This window comes from Phyllobates terribilis, unplaced genomic scaffold (assembly GCF_046119375.1).
Source record: "Phyllobates terribilis strain yellow unplaced genomic scaffold, ASM4611937v1 Scaffold_4__5_contigs__length_816908805, whole genome shotgun sequence".
Lineage (NCBI taxonomy): Eukaryota > Metazoa > Chordata > Amphibia > Anura > Dendrobatidae > Phyllobates > Phyllobates terribilis.
In genome coordinates, this window is record NW_027362764.1 from 726410024 (window position 1) to 726431569 (window position 21546).

A 21546-nucleotide genomic window follows, 5' to 3' on the forward strand; every position below is an offset into this window, starting at 1 on the left:
CACAAAGGACTGAACTGGATGCCGGATAAGGAAAGTTCAACTCTTTTTGCTCATTTCTAATCATCCTGTATACTTAATGGAAGTAGGTCATTGTTAAAAGGAGGGAAGTAATAACCATCAACTCCCCAGGCTCTTCCATGCTGAGGTTTCCCTGGTCCCTTGCCTCTCTCTGCTCTTGCTGTTCCAGCGATATGTTGGCATAAATGACTGATGGAGCCAATAACTAGCCATAGCAGTGGTGACCTCAGAGGTGTCGTGGAGTAGGTAGAACCAAGACAGGTGAGGGACAAGGGAAGCATCCTCATGGAAGCAGAAGTGGATTGTTAGACATTAATCCAGTTGATATTTTGTAGCGAACCAAGCGATTAAAAAATACGTAGGTATGAAAGTTATACCAACTGTGTAGTGAACTCCAAGTGTAAGCTGCAGCAGACTGTTTGACTTTAATATAGTAAAGTCTGACACTGAAGTACTTCAAGTCACACTGACCACATAGTCCATGATCGGTGCACCGTTTCATTTGGTATAGGTTTTATCCGGAACACAAAAAGGACAAATTTACATAAAACCTCTATGGCCATACGCTTAAGCCTAAGCATTGATGATAAAGAATAGAATGGAACTGTTTAAATAAGTATAGACCATAATAACGAAGAGGGTCCTCCCAAACTAGAAATGAGAAACAATACGGAGAAAAAGGGAGTTGTAACCCAAAAAGCACTCAGAACAGAAGTATAAAACATAATAACATTTATTAAGTCAGTTAAAAAACAAAGTTAATTGATATTACAATGGTAAGAGGTGAATGATAAAAAGACACAAATGTGTGACAGTTTTGGCACTACTATATAATAAAGTATATTGTTTTCACATAGGGTGTCTAAACGCCTAGGGGGATCAAAGGGGGACGTGTTCCACCTATAAAGAGTAGTCTAAATGTATATATAAAGCCAATGATAAGGTCCCTACGCGTTTCGCGTAGGCTACGTCGGGGGGGCCTGTGTGCCGAACAGGACGAAGTGACGTTGGAGACTCCGCCCCCATGCGCCGTGTTAGCGACTGGTATCGCACGCATGTTTCTGGCGGCATATATAAAAACCTACTAGGCACATAGAACACACAGGCCCCCCCGACTAAGCCTACGCGAAACGAGCGTAGGGGCTCCTGTTCGCTTGACTAACTTGGCACTGCAGCACTTTATGGGTGAGTCCACTGACCTTTTATGCCACTGTGGCTTTTTTGGACATATTGCCATTTTGGCTAGCATTGGGGTTTCATTTATATGCATTGCTGTAGGGACCTTATCATTGGCTTTATATATACATTTAGACTACTCTTTATAGGTGGAACACGTCCCCCTTTGATCCCCCTAGGCGTTTAGACACCCTATGTGAAAACAATATACTTTATAATATAGTAGTGCCAAAACTGTCACACATTTGTGTCTTCTTATCATTCACCTCTTACCATTGTAATATCAATTAATTTTGTTTTTTAACTGACTTAATAAATGTTATTATGTTTTATACTCATTACTTCTGTTCTGACTGCTTTTTGGGTTACAACTCCCTTTTTCTCCGTATTGTTCCCCTTAAGCATTGATGAGAAGGCTTTGACACTGAAGTGTTATTATAATACGGCTACTCTCAAAATGTCAAATTATAGCAATTCTTCTATTCAAAGAACCGAGCGGAAGAAGAGTCACTTGTTCTTTTACTTAAGTGTTCAAGCTCTAAACATTTTCCTTTCTGTGTAGGCACTGACTGGTGTTTTTTCTCTTGCTCAGGGCATACATTTACAGATGAAAAGACGCCTGGAGAGAAGTTTAAGTGTTGAGGGTAAAATAAGTGAAAATAATTAAAAAAGAAAAAGAAAACTTTAATGTACTCCCAAGTGATCTGGTAATAATAGTCATGAGCTGGTATGCCAATTAAGCTGCCTTCTCATTAGACATGAATGCCACTGCTGAAGCCTTTTATTCATCACTCGAAGTACTGAGCAGAGGACGGCTACTGGTGGTGATAAATGACTACATTGCAAATCTCTATTTGATAGCTTGATCCAAAGAGGATGGCTCATGTCCGTCAAGTGTCATTATGTTACTTCCGATTAGTTCACTGCACACGGTTTAATGCCCAATGCACATTACACAAAAGTCATATGAAATTGCTGTTTTCGATCTAATGTTTTTTGGGACCTTCCGCCACTTTCCGAATTAGAGAAGGATGTTTCATGTTGAATTTTCATGTCAAATCCTTTTATTCTCCTCTCTCCTGATGGAAAAGACATGAACAATCAGTTTCAGCAAACTTTCATATTTACAGGTAAACCGGGATAGACAGATATTGGCTGTACAAACAATCGAAAGTGTATGGGTACACTTGGTTAAGGCTCTCAAACTTTTATATTACTTAATATTGGCTTGGTTCTTTGTCTTAATATTTTTACTGCATAAAATAAAAAAATGCAGTTTTCATATTGGCCACAAGTGCAAACACAATAGACAAATATATAAAGTTTTCTGTACCCTCTGGAACAAGCCATGGATAAAAACCATATCGGGGTCTCAGGTGGTGACTACTTTTTTTTTTATGCTGCTACCATTGTCAATTGAAAGCGTAGGCAGAAAGCAGTCACTCCCCAAAGCGGATTTTTATGTTTTATTATAATTTCATGTGACAGGTAACATTTAGGTAGGGAAGGGACGTGGGGGACAGGATTAAAAACAATGGATGTTTCTTGTGGACAAACAAGCTTCTTACAGCTCACAACGTCATGTCGCAGGTGCGTATACATAAACTATTGCCTACAGAAAAAGTTTTGTGAAGGCTTAATTTACGGGTTGCCCTAAACCGGTGTTTCCCAAACTCCAATCCTCACAGCCCCAAATACGTCATGTTTTCAGGATTTCCTTAATATTGCACAAGTGATGGAATTATTATTAAAGCATCAGAACCTGCCACAGGTTCTCTCTCCTGTGCAGTGCTAAGGAAATCCTGAACACTCGATGTGTTGGGGGGGGACGTGAGGATGGGGTTTGGGAAACACTGCCCTAATCTCTGTCTGATATCAGCAGTCCACTCTGTCCAAAAAGATCTCTTGCTAAGTTACCTCCAGAAGCATTTCCTCAGATCAGATTCATCAGGAGAGTTGTAGATCAAAATCTAGTTTAGTGATATCCCAGCCGAATAGCCGACTAAAGGGGTATGAAGACACATTAGAAGATGTTAGTGATGCCTCCTGACTGCAAAGTAGATCGCTCCCTTACGGTTAGGTCCATATATATTTGGAGAGAGACAACATTTTTCTAATTTTGGTTCTAGACATTACCACAATGAATTTTAAACAAAACAATTCAGATGCAGTTGAAGTTCAGACTTTCAGCTTTCATTTGAGGGTATCCACATTAAAATTGGATGAAGGGTTTAGGAGTTTCAGCTCCTTAACATGTGCCACCCTGTTTTTAAAGGGACCAAAAGTAATTGGACAGATTAAATAATTGTAAATAAAATGTTCATTTCTAGTACTTGGTTGAAAACGCTTTGTTGGCAATGACGTCCATGAGTTCAAGACTTCAGGCAATCACTAGAGGCTGTGTTTCCTCCTTTTTGATGCTCTGCCAGGCCTTCACTGTGGTGGTTTTCAGTTGCTGTTTGTTTGTGGGCCTTTCTCTCTGAAGTTTAGTCTTTAAAAAGTGAAATACATGCTCAATTGGGTTGAGATCAGGTGACTGACTTGGCCATTCAAGAATATTCCACTTCTTTGCTTTAATAAACTCCTGGGTTGCTTTGGCTTTATGTTTTGGGTCATTGTCCATCTGTAGTATGAAACGACGACCAATCAGTTTGGCTGCATTTGGCTGGATCTGAGCACACAGTATGGCTTTGAATACATCAGAATTTATTCGGCTGCTTCTGTCCTGTGTCACATCATCAATAAACACTAGTGACCCAGTGCCACTGGCAGCCATGCATGCCCAAGCCATCACACTGCCTCCACCGTGTTTTACAGATGATGTGGTATGCTTTGGATCATGAGCTGTACCACGCCTTCGCCATACTTTTCTCTTTCCATCATTCTGGTAGAGATTGATCTTGGTTTCATCTGTCCAAAGAATGTTCTTCCAGAACTGTGCTGGCTTTTTTAGATGTTTTTTAGCAAAGTCCAGTCTAGCCTTTTTATTCTTGATGCTTATGAGTGGCTTGCACCATGCAGTGAACCCTCTGTATTTACTCTCATGCAGTCTTCTCTTTATGGTAGATTTGGATATTGATACGCCTACCTCCTGGAGAGTGTTGTTCACTTGGTTGGCTGTTGTGAAGGGGTTTCTCTTCACCATGGAGATTATTCTGCGATCATCCACCACTGTTGTCTTCCGTGGGCGCCCAGGTCCTTTTGCATTGATGAGTTCACCAGTGCTTTCTTTCTTTCTCAGGATGTACCAAACTGTAGATTTTGCCACTCCTAATATTGTAGCAATTTCTCAGATGTTTTTTTTCTGTTTTTTCAGCTTAAGGATGGCTTGTTTCACCTGCATGGAGAACTCCTTTGACCGCATGTTTACTTCACAGCAAAACCTTCCAAATGCAAGCACCACACCTCAAATCAACTCCAGGCCTTTTATCTGCTTAATTGAGAATGACATAACGAAGGGATTGCCCACACCTGTCCATGAAATAGCCTTGGAGTTAATTGTCCAATTACTTTTGGTCCCTTTAAAAACAGGGTGGCACATGTTAAGGAGCTGAAACTCCTAAACCCTTCATCCAGTTTTAATGTGGATACCCTCAAATGAAAGCTGAAAGTCTGAACTTCAACTGCATCTGAATTGTTTTGTTTAAAATTCATTGTAGTAATGTCTAGAACCAAAATTAGAAAAATATTGTCTTTGTCCAAATATATATGGACCTAACTGTATGGGTTTAAATAGGGAGTGTAAATGGTTGACTCCTAGAACACGCCATTCGCCTCCTGTTTGGGCCTTTGTCAATCATATACGCCAAGAAGGCCCACATCTTCTCTGGGTGCCGAACCCCACCCGTATAATCTCCAGTGTTCCCTCTGTTTCTGGACAGTGCAATACTTCCAGGGCTCAGGGAAAGGACATGAATTTGCCAACAGTATCCCTGCTCCAGGTATCGGGACACCACGTCATCTCCAGCAGCATAGTGGTTATGCCCCACCATTTGATCGCTCATACGTGAGGGGTAGAGGTTTTGCCAAGGTCACCAAGTTAACCTTATAAGCGAGTTCTAGGAGATTTTGTTTCTATAAAACTTTATGCAGGGAAAAAAATTAATGTATTAAGAAATTACACATAGATAAATGCTCAAATAACTAAAAAATACATAGAAAAAAGGGGGGTTATATTTACACTGGAAGAGAGTAGGAGATTAAACAAAATATTACTAGGGAGCGGGTTTTATTGGTGTATGTTACATTTTAAGTTGAGAGAAGAAAATTCCTAAGGGACTATGGAGCTAAATGATCAGGGATAGCTGATGTCATTAGGTTTCCCTAATATATCGCTATATAAATATATACACTTTACACCTACCTAACCGTATAGGGTTTGACACTCTAATATCATGCACAATGGTGCCTGCACTCCACTTCATCTTTCCTTCATCACTCGAGTATTCCCTACCAATATCAGAGAATACAACCCTATATAAGATGTTCATTCAAACCTGAAAGCATAACTGTCCTGAAGCACCCAAACATTTGCTTTTATTTCAGCACTGGAGTGGTGCTACTAATCTAAGTTCCCTTACCCTAGTAATATACTTACCAGGTCTTCAGCTCTTCCTGGTCCTGCTCAGGTCCCGATTCATCATCTTGTGACCGCAACGTCTGATTGACCAGAAGTCACAGGTAAAAGTCACAAGCTCTCAATATAAGGTTACAAGAGCCTTGTTCTGGCTCTCATAGACTTACATTGAGAAGTGACCTCGGGCTCGCCCAGCAGACACTGGAGTGATCCAGCTAGTCACATCCTGCAAAAGACCGACTAGAGCGGTACCAATAGTAGAAGACAACAGCGTTTAGTAAGTATGAAACTAGAGGTAGGGAACTTAAATTGGTGGCACCACTCCAGTGGTAAAAATAAAAATGTTGTAGTGTTGGTTTAAATCGAAAAGTCCATTTAGTTACTCACTGAAGGATCTGTTTATCTCAATCACCTCCGCTTGGGGGCATATCTTCCTTATCTATACCCATAAACTTGATGGATGAACTCAAGCTTCCGTGCATAATATTTATGCATCTTGCCAGTGGGGTATCTTGTTTATTTACAATATCCTTTAAGTGTTCACTAATTCTTCTTCTGAACTCCCGTACAGTTTTACCTACATATTCAAGGCAGCCACAACGCACTGTTTTGTAGATAACCAACTCTTGTGCAGCAATTAATCATAGATCTAATATTAAAGGTTTTCGTTACCATACCTGTGACAGTTTTACCTGTTAAGCAAGGGCATGCTACACATCCACGTCAGTAGCATCCCTTAGTATCAGAAGACAGCCAAGTAGTAGATTTTGGAAATGTATAGTGGCTAAGCACTAGTCTATCCCTCAGGGATCTCTCATTTTGGTATGTTATCTGAGGGTAAAGCGTAATAATGTCCCCAATGTCATTATACACTGACGAGAAAAAGTGTAACAATATTTTGAACTTTTGACTTTCAGGCTCCATATCTCACCATTCACTACTGCTTCAAACGTGAGACCACCATCATTTTATAGCCAATCTTGGCTATCTCATACATAAATTTGACTTGCAACTACACTGCTCAAAAAATAAAGGGAACACTTAAACAACAGAATATAACAGTAAATCAAACTTCTGTGAAATCAAACTGTCCTCTTAGGAAGCAACACTGATTGACAATCAATTTCACATGCTGTTGTGCAAATGGAATAGACAATAGATGGAAATTATTGTCAATTATCAAGACACACTCAATAAAGTAGTGGTTCTGCAGGTGGGGACCGTCGACCACATCTCATTATCAATGCTTTCTGGCTGATGTTTTGGTCACTTTTGAATGTTGGTTGTGCTTTCACGCTCGTGGTAGCATGAGATGGACTCTACAGGCCACAGAAGTTGCTCAGGTAGTGCAGCTCATCCAGGATGGCACATCAATGCGAGCTGTGGCAAGAAGGTTTGCGGTGTCTGTCAGCGTAGTGTCCAGAGGCTGGAGGCGCTACCAGGAGACAGGCCAGTACACAAGGAGACGTGGAGGGGGCCGTAGGAGGGCAACAACCCAGCAGGACGACTACCTCCACCTTTGTGCAAGGAGGAACAGGAGGAGCACTGCCAGAGCCCTGCAAAATGACCTCCAGCAGGCCACAAATGTGCATGTGTCTGAAAAAACGGTTAGAAACCGACTCCATGAGGGTGGTATGGCCCGACGTCCACAGATGGGGGTTGTGCTCACAGCCCAACACCGTGCAGGACGCTTGGCATTTGCCACAGAACACCAGGATAGGCAAAGTCGCCACTGGCACCCTGTGCTCTTCACAGATGAAAGCAGGGTCACACTGAGCACAAGTGACAGACGTGACAGAGTCTGGAGACGCCGTGGAGAGCGATCTGCTGCCTGCAACATCCTTCTGCATGACCGGTTTGGCAGTGGGTCAGTAATGGTGTGGGGTGGCATTTCTTTGGAGGGCCGCACAGCCCTCCATGTGCTCACCAGAGGTAGCCTGACAGCCATTAGGTACCTAGAGGAGATCCTCAGACCCCTTGTGAGAACATATGCTGGTGCGGTTGGCCCTGTGTTCCTCCTAATGCAGGACAATGCCAGACCTCATGTGGCTGGAGTGTGTCAGCAGTTGCTGAAAGATGAAGGCATTGAAGCTATGGACTGGCCTGCCCATTCCCCAGACCTGAATCCGATTGAGCACATCTGGGACATCATGTCTCGCTTCATCCAACGTCACATTGTGTAATGCACACGCCCGGGCTGAGTGGCGTGTGCGTGTATATGTAGTGATTCCACTGGACCGTGCCGGAGAGTGAATGCCTGGAGGGGCGTAACTAAGTATCCACCCGATCCGACCAGGGTCGCGCGACGGCATACGACGCCAGTGCACCAAGGAGGAACCGAGCAGAGGGACCAGGTGCTACTCCAGGACAGACCCCGGACACGGCTGTTGACCCACACAGGGGAATACAGGAACAGGCAGGTTAGGCTGGCACACAGACTGCTGGGTATAGGCAGACACGGTTGGTATGCAGACTGGCGGATGCTGGTAAGCACGACTGGTATGCAGGCAGGGAGGTACTGGCAGGTACGACAGGTTGGAGCACCGAGTGGATAGGACCCAGTACAGACTGGGACTCAGGAACAGAACCGCAGATGCGGTGGACAAACAGCAGAGTGAGGCCGCCCAGAGCGGCGAGCTAGAGCAGAACAAGACGAGACAGCCTGGAGCGGTGAGCGAGAGAGGAGCAGGACGAGACTGCCGGAGCAGCGAGCAAAGTGTCAGAGCAGAGCGAGACTGCCGGAGCAGCGAGCAAAGGGTCAGAGCAGAGCGAGACTGCCGGAGCAGCGATCAAAGGGTCAGAGCAGAGCGAGACTGCCGGAGCAGCGAGCAAAGGGTCAGAGCAGAGCGAGACTGCCGGAGCAGCGAGCAAAGGGTCAGAGCAGAGCGAGACTGCCGGAGCAGCGAGCAAAGGGTCAGAGCAGAGTGAGACTGCCAGAGCAGCGAGCAAAGGGTCAGAGCAGAGCGAGACTGCAGGAGCAGCGAGCAAAGGGTCAGAGCAGAGCGAGACTGCCGGAGCAGCGAGCAAAGGGTCAGAGCAGAGCGAGACTGCCGGAGCAGCGAGCAAAGGGACAGAGCAGAGCGAGACTGCCGGAGCAGCGAGCAAAGGGACAGAGCAGAGCGCGACTGCCAGAGCAGCGAGCAAAGGGTCAGAGCACAGCGAGACTGCCGGAGCAGCGAGCAAAGGGTCAGAGCAGAGCGGAAACCGCTGGAGCGGTGAGCAAGGCAGAGCAGGCAAGAACCGCCGGAGCGGTGAGCAAGGCAGAGCAGAGGGGACAGGGCTCTGTTCACACGGAACAGACTGGAAGGGAAAGGCAGAACCAGGCACACACAGGATACTTGCAATGAAGTAGCGAGTGGACTCTAAACTCACAAACGGGAGTACAGGGACAACGAGTAGGAGTTAGATGCGGGATCAGATTCTGCAGCAAAAGGGAAGGTACGGACATAGAGAAAAACAGGTAACAGGCTAGGAGAGTATACAGACAAGAACAGACACAGCAGCAAGATACAGGAGCGGGTCTAGGTATGCGGCCCCTAGAAGGCGGAACGAAAAGGCTAGGAGCATGTTCAGACAGGAACAGGCAAGATACAGGAACGGGTCTAGGTATGCAGCCCCTAGAAGGCGGAAAGAACAGGCTAGGAGCGTGTTCACACTGGCCTGGAAATACAGCCTCCAGGATAGGCAGAAGACAACCGGCTAGAAGATAGTTCAAACAGGACACAGTTCAGACACGGGAACTGATACTGCAAGGCAGGAAACATAGACAGGACCTGGCACATCAGTGACTGGAAACCAACTGACAGAACACAATGCTCAGGCATGGATTCCAGGGAGGAGCTTGGTTAAATACCAGGTGACAGACAGCAATAGGCTGAGGACGCACAAGGGGTGTGCCTGCAGCAGCTACAAGAAGCAGGAAGTGATCGGGCGCCGCCCTTAAGCAGCAGAAACAGAGGCAAGCAGACAGCATGAAGGGAAGCCAGGCTAGCAGACTGGACTGGAGATCAAGTGCGTGCTCTTGCACAGTGGGAGATGGACCACTATGCAAGGACGCCGCCAGGTATGTTACACATTGCACCACAGACTGTCCAGGAGTTGGCGGATGCTTTAGTCCACGTCTGGGAGGAGATCCCACAGGAGACCATCCGCAACCTCATCCGAATGCCCAGGCGTTGTAGGGAGGTCATCCTGGCACATGGAGGCCACACACAATACTGAGCCTCATTTTGACTTGTTTTAAGGACATTACATCAAAGTTGGATCAGCCTGTAGTGTGTTTTTCCACTTTAATTTTGGGGGTGACTCCAAATCCAGGCCTTCATTGGTTAATAAATTTGATTTCCATTGATGATTTTTGTGTGATTTTGTTGTCAGCACATTCAACTTTGTGCAGAACAAAGTATTCAATGAGAATATTTCATTCATTCAGATCTAGGATGTGTTATTTGAGTGTTCCCTTTATTTTTTTGAGCAGTGTATTTAACATACGATTAGTTATGCAGATTTTTGACAAGTCACTGCATTGTTACTGTTTTGCTCCTAAATTTTAATTTTTATTATTTTGCTGGTATTTTGTAAATCCACCTTTGGTTTTCAACACTGCCTGAATCCTTCGGGCATGTTCTCAATCAGATTCATGCATGTCTCGACCGAAATCTGATCCCACGTCTCTTCTATACATTCTCAAAGTTGGTGCATACTGGTCGACTCACTTGGGTATGTATACAGTTCTTTCAACTGTACCCACAAGTGTTCAGCTGGGTTGAGGTCTGGGGACTTTGGGGGCCAATCCAGGACTTCTACTTCATTGTCATTGAACCATTTCTTTGCCAATCTCGATGTATGCTTCAGGTTGTTGTCCTGCTGGAACATTATGTTGTCCCTTTCATACCCATAGTACTCGAGTGTATGAAGTACCTTGTCTTGTAGGATACTCAAATATAGCTCAGCATTGAGTCCATAATTGATCCTGGTTAAGTATTCAACTCCTTTGGCTGTGAAACAACCCCATATTTTCAGGCTTCCTCCACTGAACTTGACAGTTCCTTCAATTTCTTGATCCATTAGCCCCTTTTTCCCTTATTTCCAGGCCCATTTGCATCCATATGAGCCTAGTCTATTGACTTTTATCTCATCATTCCAAATCATCAGTTTCCAATCCTCTACTGTCCACTTTTCGAACTTTTTGCAAACTCAAGCCGACGCTCGACTTGGGATGATATTAAAGTTGAGGCTTCTTCACCTTTTTTCAAGCCACGATTCCAGACTTGTGTAATGTTTGTTGCACGGTGCTTGTGTGGCACCCCTGAGGGTTCGGTCGCCACAGAGTTATTGCATCTCATCCAGAGATGTGGTACCTCACTCTCAGGTAAGGAAGGAGTATAGCTCAGGACCCTAACACTACATCCACTACACCACATTTCCAGGGGACAGGCCGAGATTGCTCCTACGGGAGAGCACAGTCCCTGATCCCTGGCTGGAGTGAGGAGGAACCACTTAGAGAGGGGGAACTATGTAGTGGATGGGTGGAGGACGTAGATCCTGGGAGCACTGGAGTAGGAGTATAAGTACGAGAGCCATCTTAGATTAGAGAGTCAGTGTTCAGTTCCAGACAGACAGACTGAGGTGAAGACAGGGAGCAGGGGCTCTGTATGAGCTCTACTCTAGAGGCGGGCCTAGCCAGGAGGCCTGAGCCTGGAAGGAGGAGAGAGGAGTGGGAGCAGGAAGGCTCCAGGAACCGAAGGGACCCTAGGGGTACGGGCCGTGCAGCAAGCCACCCGTACACCCGCCGCTACTAGAAAGTAGGGGGGTCAGGCCAGATAAAGGGAACCGGTCCCTCAACTAGCAAGGAGCTACAAGGCCCAACTAGGAAACCGGAGGCTGCAGCACTTCAAGTACCGCAGGCCACAAGTCCACACCAGTACACTAAGAAGGTAGCCACATAGGACCCAGGTGACGGAACACACGTCGCCCGCCAAGGCCCGAGGATACCGGATAGAAGTGCCACTGGGTGTGAGGTGCAGGGAGCAGGCCAGAGAGAGGACACACAGAAGGGGGTCCTGTTAAATGCTCCGGAGTTACCTTTGGGTCGGCTGAACCCCTCACTGCGTGAACACAGGACGCCGTGGGCCTTGCACTGGCGCCTGTATCTGGAACTGCTACAACTGTGAGTAAAAGACCTGAGACTGCATCATACGGACTCTGTGTTCATTACTGACTCCCTGCACTATAACCACCAACATCCACGCACGCTGCCCTGAAGCTACACTCTTCTTGTGGGGAGTTACACTACTTTAGCTGCTATACCACCAGCTTCAGAGGACAGTTCCGCAGCGGCGGTTCCTATTGACAGGATTCCACAGGTTGCGTAGTCGGACATTAACAACGCCTATACACATAGACTACCCCCTTGGTTTGACCGCCCTGGGTCACTGCCACAGTGACTACAACCCCCAGCATCTACCAGCCCGGCTCCGGGTACCCCACGGCCCAGGGGGCGCGTCACTTGCATGGAAGTCTGTGATCTCACTATTATTAAGCTTATGAGCCGCTTCGACTGACCTGTTTGTCACGCGAAAACTGATATACCTTGTGATCAGCCAACTTGTTGACTTGAATATTTTGCCTGGACGGCCATCTCATGGCTTTTGAATGGATGGACGCACTTCATTTCGTGTTCTTCCAACTCTCATGGCACTCACATGATGCAGTTTGGAAATTTTCTTGGCCGAGAAACCGTTATCGATGAGCTGGATGATGCTGTTTCTCTTTTCTTCAAGAATCTTCTTCATAACTGCTCCTTGATTCAAACCAGTGATCTTTCGCATTGGATCCAACCAAATAACACACTAAGCTATTAGGGAATGTGAGAACAGGTTGTATTTTGTAGTATACAGGAAGAAAACGATTTTTTTACGAACAGGAGCAAAACAGTAACAATGCAGTGACATGACAAATCTGTATAACTAATCATATGCTAAATAGCTGTAAGTCAAATTTACATATGAGGCAACCAAGGTGATTGTCTATGAAATGATGGTAGTCTCACGTTCAAAGCAGTAGTGGATGGTGAGATATGGAGCCTGAAAGTCAAAAGTTATCCTTTTGGTCATCAGTGTACATTCGAAGGATAGGCCAATATTTTGAGCCTCGATCTTCTAGGTAGTAATAAAACAATACTTGTCTTTATCTTCCTGTTTTTTGGGGTAATTGGGTTCTATCTTTCATTGCAGCTTCCACAATTTGGTGTTCCCCCTCTCAAAAAATCTATCCCTCAAGTCCCCTGCATGTTTTTTAAAAATGTTGTTGACTGAACAGTTACTAAGAATTCTAAGGTCCCTTAGAATGGCCCCTAGGGATACCTTTTCTTAATAATGAGTTGGTGGCTGTTGGCTTTTTAAGAGCCTGTGTCACCAATTCTTCTGATTAAAATGTCACAAAATGGTATTTTCTGTGTGTTTGTTTCAAAACTGAAATATACACTGACTGTATTGATATATTCAATCTTGATACAAATTCTGACAATTGTATAATGTCACCTTTCCATATCACAAAAATGTAATCTATGTAGCGTTACCATAACACAATTTTTTCTCTGATAAGAGTATATTTATACCCAAAAACAATAGTTTCATTTCATTAGCTGAGAAGCAGGTTTGCATACGATAGAGCACAAGGGCTCCCCATTGTTGTACACCTAAGCTGGTGGAAGTACTTTTGATTAAAAAGAAAATTTTTAGTAAGACAAAACTGCAAAATCTTGAGTACAAATTCATTATGCTTCTGCAACTGGCATATCATACATTTTAAGAAGTATTCAATCGCTTCTAGGCCCTTATTATGTGGAATTGACGAATAAAGAGCCTCCATGTCTATACTAGAAAGTATTTTATCTGGCTCCACAGTAAACCTCTCTTTCTAAGTAGATCTGTGGAATATGAATTCAGACACAAATATTCTCAGCATTTTATCCACATAAATGCCCACATTTCGTCACAGATTGCCAATCCCCAAAACTATAGATCTACCCTCCGGGGGGTAGACAAGCCTTTGTGTACTTTAGGTAAGCAATAAAAAGTAGCGGGTCCCATGGTAACAGAAATTCATGTACATTTTTGTAAATTATCACAGATGATGAACCTTCTAAAAGAAGTGTTTTTAACTCACTTAGAACAGTTGTCAGATTTGACGAGTTTTTTAATTTCTTCTTCTTCCTTCTTTAGTCGCTCAGAAGGGCATAGCATATCTTACAGTGTTAGACTGTGTCCGTAAACACCAAGTTACCTCCTTTGTCAGAGGGTTTTATGGGAAAGTGGTGGTCATGTTCCAAATCACATAGACTGTGCATTTCTCGTCTTGTAAGATTGTAGCCTACAGTTGTTTCCTCTCTCAAGATTTTCTAAGTCTTAAGATACCACATTGACAAAAATATCAATAGAAGACGCATGACTGAACAGGAGGCATTTTTTAACGTGTTTAAAGTAAGTAAAGAGACCTCCGATATTGTTTTTTTTCTCCCGATATAATACGCTTATCTCATGTAATAAGGTGTCCCCGGGATTTAAGCTGGTTTTTCTGCCTTCTCTCACAAAATGTTTATGCCACTTGAGTCTACGTGCAAAAAGGTTGATGTTTTTGATACATTCAAAGATATTAAACAGTTATGTAGGAACAAATGATAGACCTCTACTAATTCCTATTTCAGTTTCACTCAAATGTCTCGAGGAAAGATTAATGATCTGTGGGTTTCTAGAGGTTTGTGAGTATTTGAGTGATTGGACAAGTTTCTCAAATTAAGTTTGCTCCAAAAAAACGTGCCCCGAGTCGACTGTGTGACGTTACTTCTCTGTCATCCTCCACCACGATTCCTCAGTCTGTCCCGTTGGGTTCTATTTCGACTATCAAAAACCTCTAAATCTTTAGATGACAGATCCGTCTCTATTTATCTTTTGTTTTAGTTCTATTATTGGGATAATTATGAGCTATATTTTCTCTGAAGTCCTGTAAATCTTTAGTATAATGTTTAGGTCTCCTTTCTTTTAAATTAAACATCCATATAGTAGATTTATTTCTCTTGATGTAAAATCTGGTTTAGAGGAAAACCTTTTTTTCTGACATCAATTTGTTCTTTTAATTTTGTCATTTAAGTTTGACAAAGTCTGAGTGAACTGTCAGTGGCCTCTCTCTCCCATAAGGCTAGAGCTTTTAAAACGGATCATTGGTGTCAGAGTAATTCTTAAACCACGGTAGACCATCTTTATATGTCTTGGTCATTTCTTTGAATGCTGCATTGAATGGTGGAATATACCTTTGTGGTGTAAAATTATTGTCTGAAAATGCATCTTTAGTCTCTGCCAACCAATAGTCAGTATCTATAATCAGTAGACAAAAAACTGTACCATGGCAAGTATTATATTTAAAACAAATTAGAAAGCAAATATCAAAATACAGATATGAAGTAGAACTTACTACTAGTTAAATAAAGCAAAATAAATTAGATAAAATTTAATTTAGAATAGAATGTCAGAGTTAGAAGGGGCCTCCAGGGTCATCGTGTCCAACCCCCTGCTCAATGCAGGATTCACTAAACCATCTCAGACACATGTCTGTCCAGCCTCTGTGTGAAGACTTCCATTGAAGGAGAACTCACCACCTCTCGATGCCACCTGTTCCACTCATTGATCACCTCACTGTCAAAAAGTTTTAATTTTTAATCAAATATTCAAAATGTCGCTGTCATGGCTACATGACTAAGTGGTATGTCACCCAGACAAAATAAAAGTATCCCTCTTTAGTTATCCAGCATCAGTTATATTTTTGGACACCTGTATAGTGTTATCATGACTAGGTTGGTATAATTATAGGGGATAATGTAATGACGATAGGATCTCATATCATCATTATTATAGTTATAGAAATATGAACAATCTCACCCAGATCCTCATCCAAAAGGGATATACGAGTTGCTCAGTCTGATCCTTCAGACAATTTGGAGGGGGGGAGGGATAGGCTGGGGTCCATCTGCTATCCACAGTTCACTGTGTCCAAAACGATCTCTTGCGGAATTACCTCCCTACGTGTTTCCTCAGGTCAGATTCATCAGGGGAGTTATAGATGAAATTCTAAGTTCAGGTGATATCCCAGCCAAACAGCCGACTAAAGGGGTATGAAGCCGAATTGGAGGCTGTTAGTGATGGCTCCTCAATTCCCTGTTTAAAAAGGGAGCGTAAATGGCCAACTCCCAGGTCATGCCATTCACTTCCTGTTTTGGCCTTTGTCAATCTTTTGGGTCAAGCAGGCCCATGTTATTTTGTGGTGCCGAACCCCGCCTGTGTCATTTCCAGTGTTCTGGAACATGCAGCAAGTCCGCATAGTTTCCGGACACAGCGATATGCATACATAACTTCCAGCGCTCAGGGAAGGGGCGTGTACTTCCCAATAGTGTCCCTCCTCCAGGTATCATGACACTTACCGCATCATCTCAGCCAGCAGGGAGGTGGGTGTAAACACGTGACCCTGTTATTGTATTAACAGCAGGAGTTCCTCACATTCCATCCCACACATCATATATCATCAGTAGTGATGCATTATATGTCCCACCACTTGATCGCTCATACTGTATGTGAGGGGGTTTTGTGGTTGTCAAGGCAACCAAGTTTGAGTTCTAGGTGATTTTTTGTTTCTAAAACTTTATTCGGGGCCAAAAAAAGTGCATGAAAACAATGGCCATCTAGGCATTGTGTTGTGGTTTCTGTATTAAAGAAGTTAGAAAAAATTGGTCAAAGGAAAGGAATATCATGAGTTAATAAAGTGTCCCATCACACCAGTACTTTCAATCCCTGTCAATCCTTGTTTATTGTGCTGCAGGGATGTTATCCTTGATGCCTTGTTGAAGTCTCTGATTGGCTACAGCGGTCTTATAGGTCAGGGATTCTCATCTCCATCCCTCACTGTCCCTCACAGGTCAAGTTTTCCGATTTCCTTAGTATTGAACAGATTATGGAATTATTACAAGGCATCCAAAACTGCTACAGGTTCTCTCCATAGGATATCCACAAATCATGACCTGTTTGGAGAATCTTCAGGATTCGAGTTGAGAATCACCGACATAGAGGTCAGGTTGTCATAGCTGCAGAAATGATGGGGCACAGAAATGGCAGAGGATTTATCAATTTATAGTTGATTACATTTTAATGTTATGTTTCCCCAGAGGCTCTTTTTGTTAAATCTCAGCTAACTTTAATTGGAAACCATGGCAAATATATGAGCTGAGCCTTAAGGTTCACTTACACCAGGGTTGCGGCATCTTTTTTCTGCCAAGGGCCATTTGGATATTTATACTGTCATTCGGGGGCTGTACAAAATTATCAACTTGAAATTTATCTTACTACAGTTAGGTCCATATATATTTGGACAAAGACAACATTTTTCGAATTTTGGTTCTAGACATTACCACAATGAATTTTAAACAAAACAATTCAGATGCAGTTGAAGTTCAGAATTTCAGCTTTCATTTGAGGGTATCCACATTAAAATTGGATGAAGGGTTTAGGAGTTTCAGCTCCTTAACATGTGCCACCCTGTTTTTAAAGGGACCAAAAGTAATTGGACAATTGACTCCAAGGCTATTTCATGGACAGGTGTCATGTCATTCTCAATTAAGCAGATAAAAGGCCTGGAGTTGATTTGAGGTGTGGTGCCTGCATTTGGAAGGTTTTGGTGTGAAGTAAACATGTGGTCAAAGGAGCTCTCCATGCAGGTGAAACAAGCCATCCTTAAGCTGCAAAAACAGAAAAAACCCATCAGAGAAATTGCTACAATATTAGGAGTGGTGGGTGATCGCAGAATAATCTCCATGGTGAAGAGAAACCCCTTCACAACAGCCAACCAAGTGAACAACACTCGCCAGGAAGTAGGCATATCAATATCCAAATCTACCATAAAGAGAAGACTGCATGAAAGTAAATACAGAGGGTTCACTGCACGGTGCAATCCACTCATAAGCATCAAGAAGAAAAAGGCTAGACTGGACTTTGCTAAAAAACATCTAAAAAAGCCAGCACAGCTCTGGAAGAACATTCTTTGGACAGATGAAACCAAGATCAACCTCTACCAGAATGATAGAAAAAGAAAAGTATGGCGAAGGCGTGGTACAGCTCATGATTAGTGTTGAGCGAACATGCTCGACACTGCACGGTACTCGCCCGAGCATCACGCTACTCGGGATGTTCGGCGAGCACCGAGCATTTCCGGGTTACTCGGGCGGGAGCTCGGGTTTCTGCCCTGCATGTTTGGCGCTCTTTACAGAGCCAATGAACATGCAGGGATTGCCAGCCAGTCACTGTAATGCCGCAGCCATGTTGTTTGTGGGCATTACAGTGATTGGCTGGCCGCACAGCGTCACCTCGAGTATTTAAAACCGGGCGCCGCCATCTTGGACACAGTCGCTCCGGATCAGACAGGGTAGGGACAGCGCTGCTGATTTAGGGAGAGATATATCCTGCAAAATAGTTAGTGTAGGGTCTGTAAAGGCTGCCAGATCAAACAAACAGTCCTTCTCAGGACTAATATCCATCCCAGGTATATCAGGCAGGCAGGTAGGCTGTATAGGAGACGCAGTGGTTATACCAGCAAACGCTGCATTACAGTCCTGTGTGCTGTTCCTGTTTCTGAAATTGCTGGACTTAGCTCCAGGTCCCGGGGGCCAGGAAAAATCCTTTTTTTAATCTAAATCCTCTTTTTTTTTCCTCCTTCACAATGTACAAATACCCATCTTATTAACCTTTTGGTGCCCCCCCCCCCCCAAAAAAAAAGTGTGCCTCTGATTTTTCAGACACAGATATATCTGTTGAAAATAGTCTGGTGTAGGCCAGAGAAATACAAGTGTGGTTTTGCAGTTCTATGGGCCATTTGTATCTAAAAAAAACAGTTTGAGTGTGTCGCTCACTGTTCAGCCGCAAATATATATATATTTTAAAAAGCCTGGTATACACCAGTAAATTATTACTGTGGTTTTGATGTTCCACGGTAAAAAATCTCTATTATCCTGTTTTTGGCTGTATAAAAATAATAATAGTGTCTCCCTGATTTTTCAGACACAAATATATCTGTTGAAAATAGTCCGGTGTAGGCCAGAGAGACAGAAGTGTGCTTTTGCTGTTCCACGGTAAAAAATCTCTATTATCCTGCTTTTTGCATTTTTTGCTGTAAAAAAAAAAAAATAGTGTCTCCCTGATTTTTCAGACACAAATATATCTGTTGAAAATAGTCTGGTGTAGGCCAGAGAGACAGAAGTGTGCTTTTGCTGTTCCATGGTAAAAAATCTCTATTATCCTGCTCTTTGCATTTTTTGCTGTAAAAAAAAAAAAAGATAGTGTCTCCCTGATTTTTCAGACACAAATATATCTGTTGAAAATAGTCTGGTGTAGGCCAGAGAGACAGAAGTGTGCTTTTGCTGTTCCACGGTAAAAAATCTCTATTATCCTGCTTTTTGCATTTTTTGCTGTAAAAAAAAAAAAAAAAGTGTCTCCCTGATTTTTCAGACACAAATATATCTGTTGAAAATAGTCTGGTGTAGGCCCGAGAAATACAAGTGTGGTTTTGCAGTTCCACGGTACAAACCTCTGTATTATCCACTTTTGGGCCATTTGTATCTAAAAAAAACAGTTTGAGTGTGTCGCTCACTGTTCAGCCGCAAATATATATATATTTTAAAAAGCCTGGTATACACCAGTAAATTATTACTGTGGTTTTGCTGTTCCACGGTAAAAAATCTCTATTATTCAGGTTTTGGTAGTTTTTTCCGTAAAGAAAAACAGTAGTGTCTCCTGACTGTTGTGACACAAAAATATATCTGTTGAAAATAGTCTTGTGTAGGCCCAACATCCCAGTGTGGTTTCGCAGTTCCACGGGTCAAATCGCTGTACTATCCAGTTTTGGGCCTTTGGTATCTAAAAAAAAAGCAGTTTGAGTGTGTCGCTCACTGTTCAGCCGCAAATATCTCTATTTAAAAAAGTGTGGTATACCCCAGTAAACAATAACTGTGTTTTTCCTCTTCCACGGTTCTAATCTACTCTTTATTACCCTTTTTCCATTGATAGTGCAAGTGTAAGCTATTTTACTTCATTTACAATGGGCAAGGCGCGTGGCAAGGGATGTGGAAGTGGACGTTCTGGTGATGGTTCGTGCAGAGGACGGGGCCGTGGCCAAGGTGAAAATGTGCCACAACCAACAGCCACATCTTCTCGCTCCCACTTCTTGACCGAATTACTAGGGAAGCACAGAACAACACCAGTATTGAGAACTGATCAGTGTGAACAGGTTATTAATTGGATAGCAGACAATACTTCCAGTTACCTGGGCACCACCACCTCCGGTCTGTCTTCCACACGGTCAACTCTTAGTAGCCGTGAGTCTCGACCGCATACTCCTCCTCACCCTGATGCTCCTTCCTCCCACCATGCCGAGTGTCGTCAGACAGCAAGTGATCCCACACTTGGACACTCTGAAGAGCTGTTCACTGGTCCATTTCCATATTTGGGCCCCTCGCCTGATACGCTTGAAGTGGTGGAAGAGGAGATCCCATGTTGCGATGCCCAAATATTTGAACAGCCACGGCCACAGGAAGTCGACGTTGGCAATCTGTCACAAGAGGTGGACGATGATGAGGCACAATTGCCAGGAAGTGAGGAGGAGGATCGTGGTGCGCAAGTGGAAGAGGAGGAGGTGGTGGATGATCTAGTAACTGACCCAACATGGAAGGAGGACATGCAGAGTGAGGCCAGCAGCACACAGGGGGAGGGAGGCAGAGTACCCCAACAGGCAGGAAGAAGCAGTGTGGTGGCCGCAGACAGAAGGCAGGCAACCGTTCCCCGTAACACCAACACGAGGGACGTTGCCAGTACAAGCAGTAGGTCTTCCAGAGTCTGGAATTTTTTTAAAGACTCTGCTGATAACCCCAAAAAGGCCATATGTTCCACCTGCCATGCCAGCATCAGCAGGGGTGACAAAACTACCAGCCTGACCACCACCAGCATGATCAGGCACATGGCAGCAAAGCACCCCCCTTTGTGGGGCGAAACCCAGGGTCCACGACCAGTGTCAGCGGGTGTCACCACTGCTTCTTCCACTGTTGTGCGTGCAATAGAACCCCCTGTTGTGTGTGCAAGGCAATCCCCTGTCCATACTGCATGTAAAGATGCCCCCTCCTCTCAGTCTTCACTTGTTATGGCAGTTTCTCAAGAAACAGCATCAAGGTCCACGTCCCACCGCAGCGTTCAATTGTCCATATCCCAGACCTTTGAACGAAAGCGGAAATTCGCAGCTAACGCCCCACAGGCCACAGTCCTAAATTCGCACAATTCACGACTGCTTGCATTGGAAATGCTGCCTTTTAGGCTGATGGAGACGGAATCCTTCCGCAATCTTATGGCGGTGGCCGTCCCTCGGTACCCAGCCGACACTATTGTGCCCGGTGTGCCATCCCCGCACTACACAAGCACGTGTCCCAAAACATCTGCCGTGCCCTCAACAACGCAGTTACTGGGAGAGTCCACCTGACAACGGACACGTGGACAAGTGCTTGTGGCCAGGGACGGTACATCTCTCTGACGGCACACTGGGTAAACATAGTGGAAGCCGGGACCCAGTCGGACCTTGGGACGGAACACATCCTCCCCACACCGAGGATTGCGGGCCCTATGTCAGTCAGAGTTGCCCCCACAGTGTACAGCTCCTGCGCATCCTCCTCCTCCTCCTCATGTTCAGCCTCCATC

At 44.1% G+C, this 21546-nt stretch overlaps 1 protein-coding gene across 1 annotated transcript in view; it reads right to left on the minus strand.

Moving 5' to 3' along the window:
• Positions 1 to 2126: 2126 nt before the first annotated feature.
• Positions 2127 to 21546, minus strand: part of NUDCD1 (NudC domain containing 1) — a 178180-nt gene continuing 158760 nt past the window's right edge. Inside the window, exon 10 of the mRNA XM_073679775.1 lies at positions 2127 to 2273. Coding sequence (XP_073535876.1) covers positions 2146 to 2273 — 128 coding nt within the window. The 3' untranslated portion in view covers positions 2127 to 2145. The remainder of the gene's footprint in view (positions 2274 to 21546) is intronic.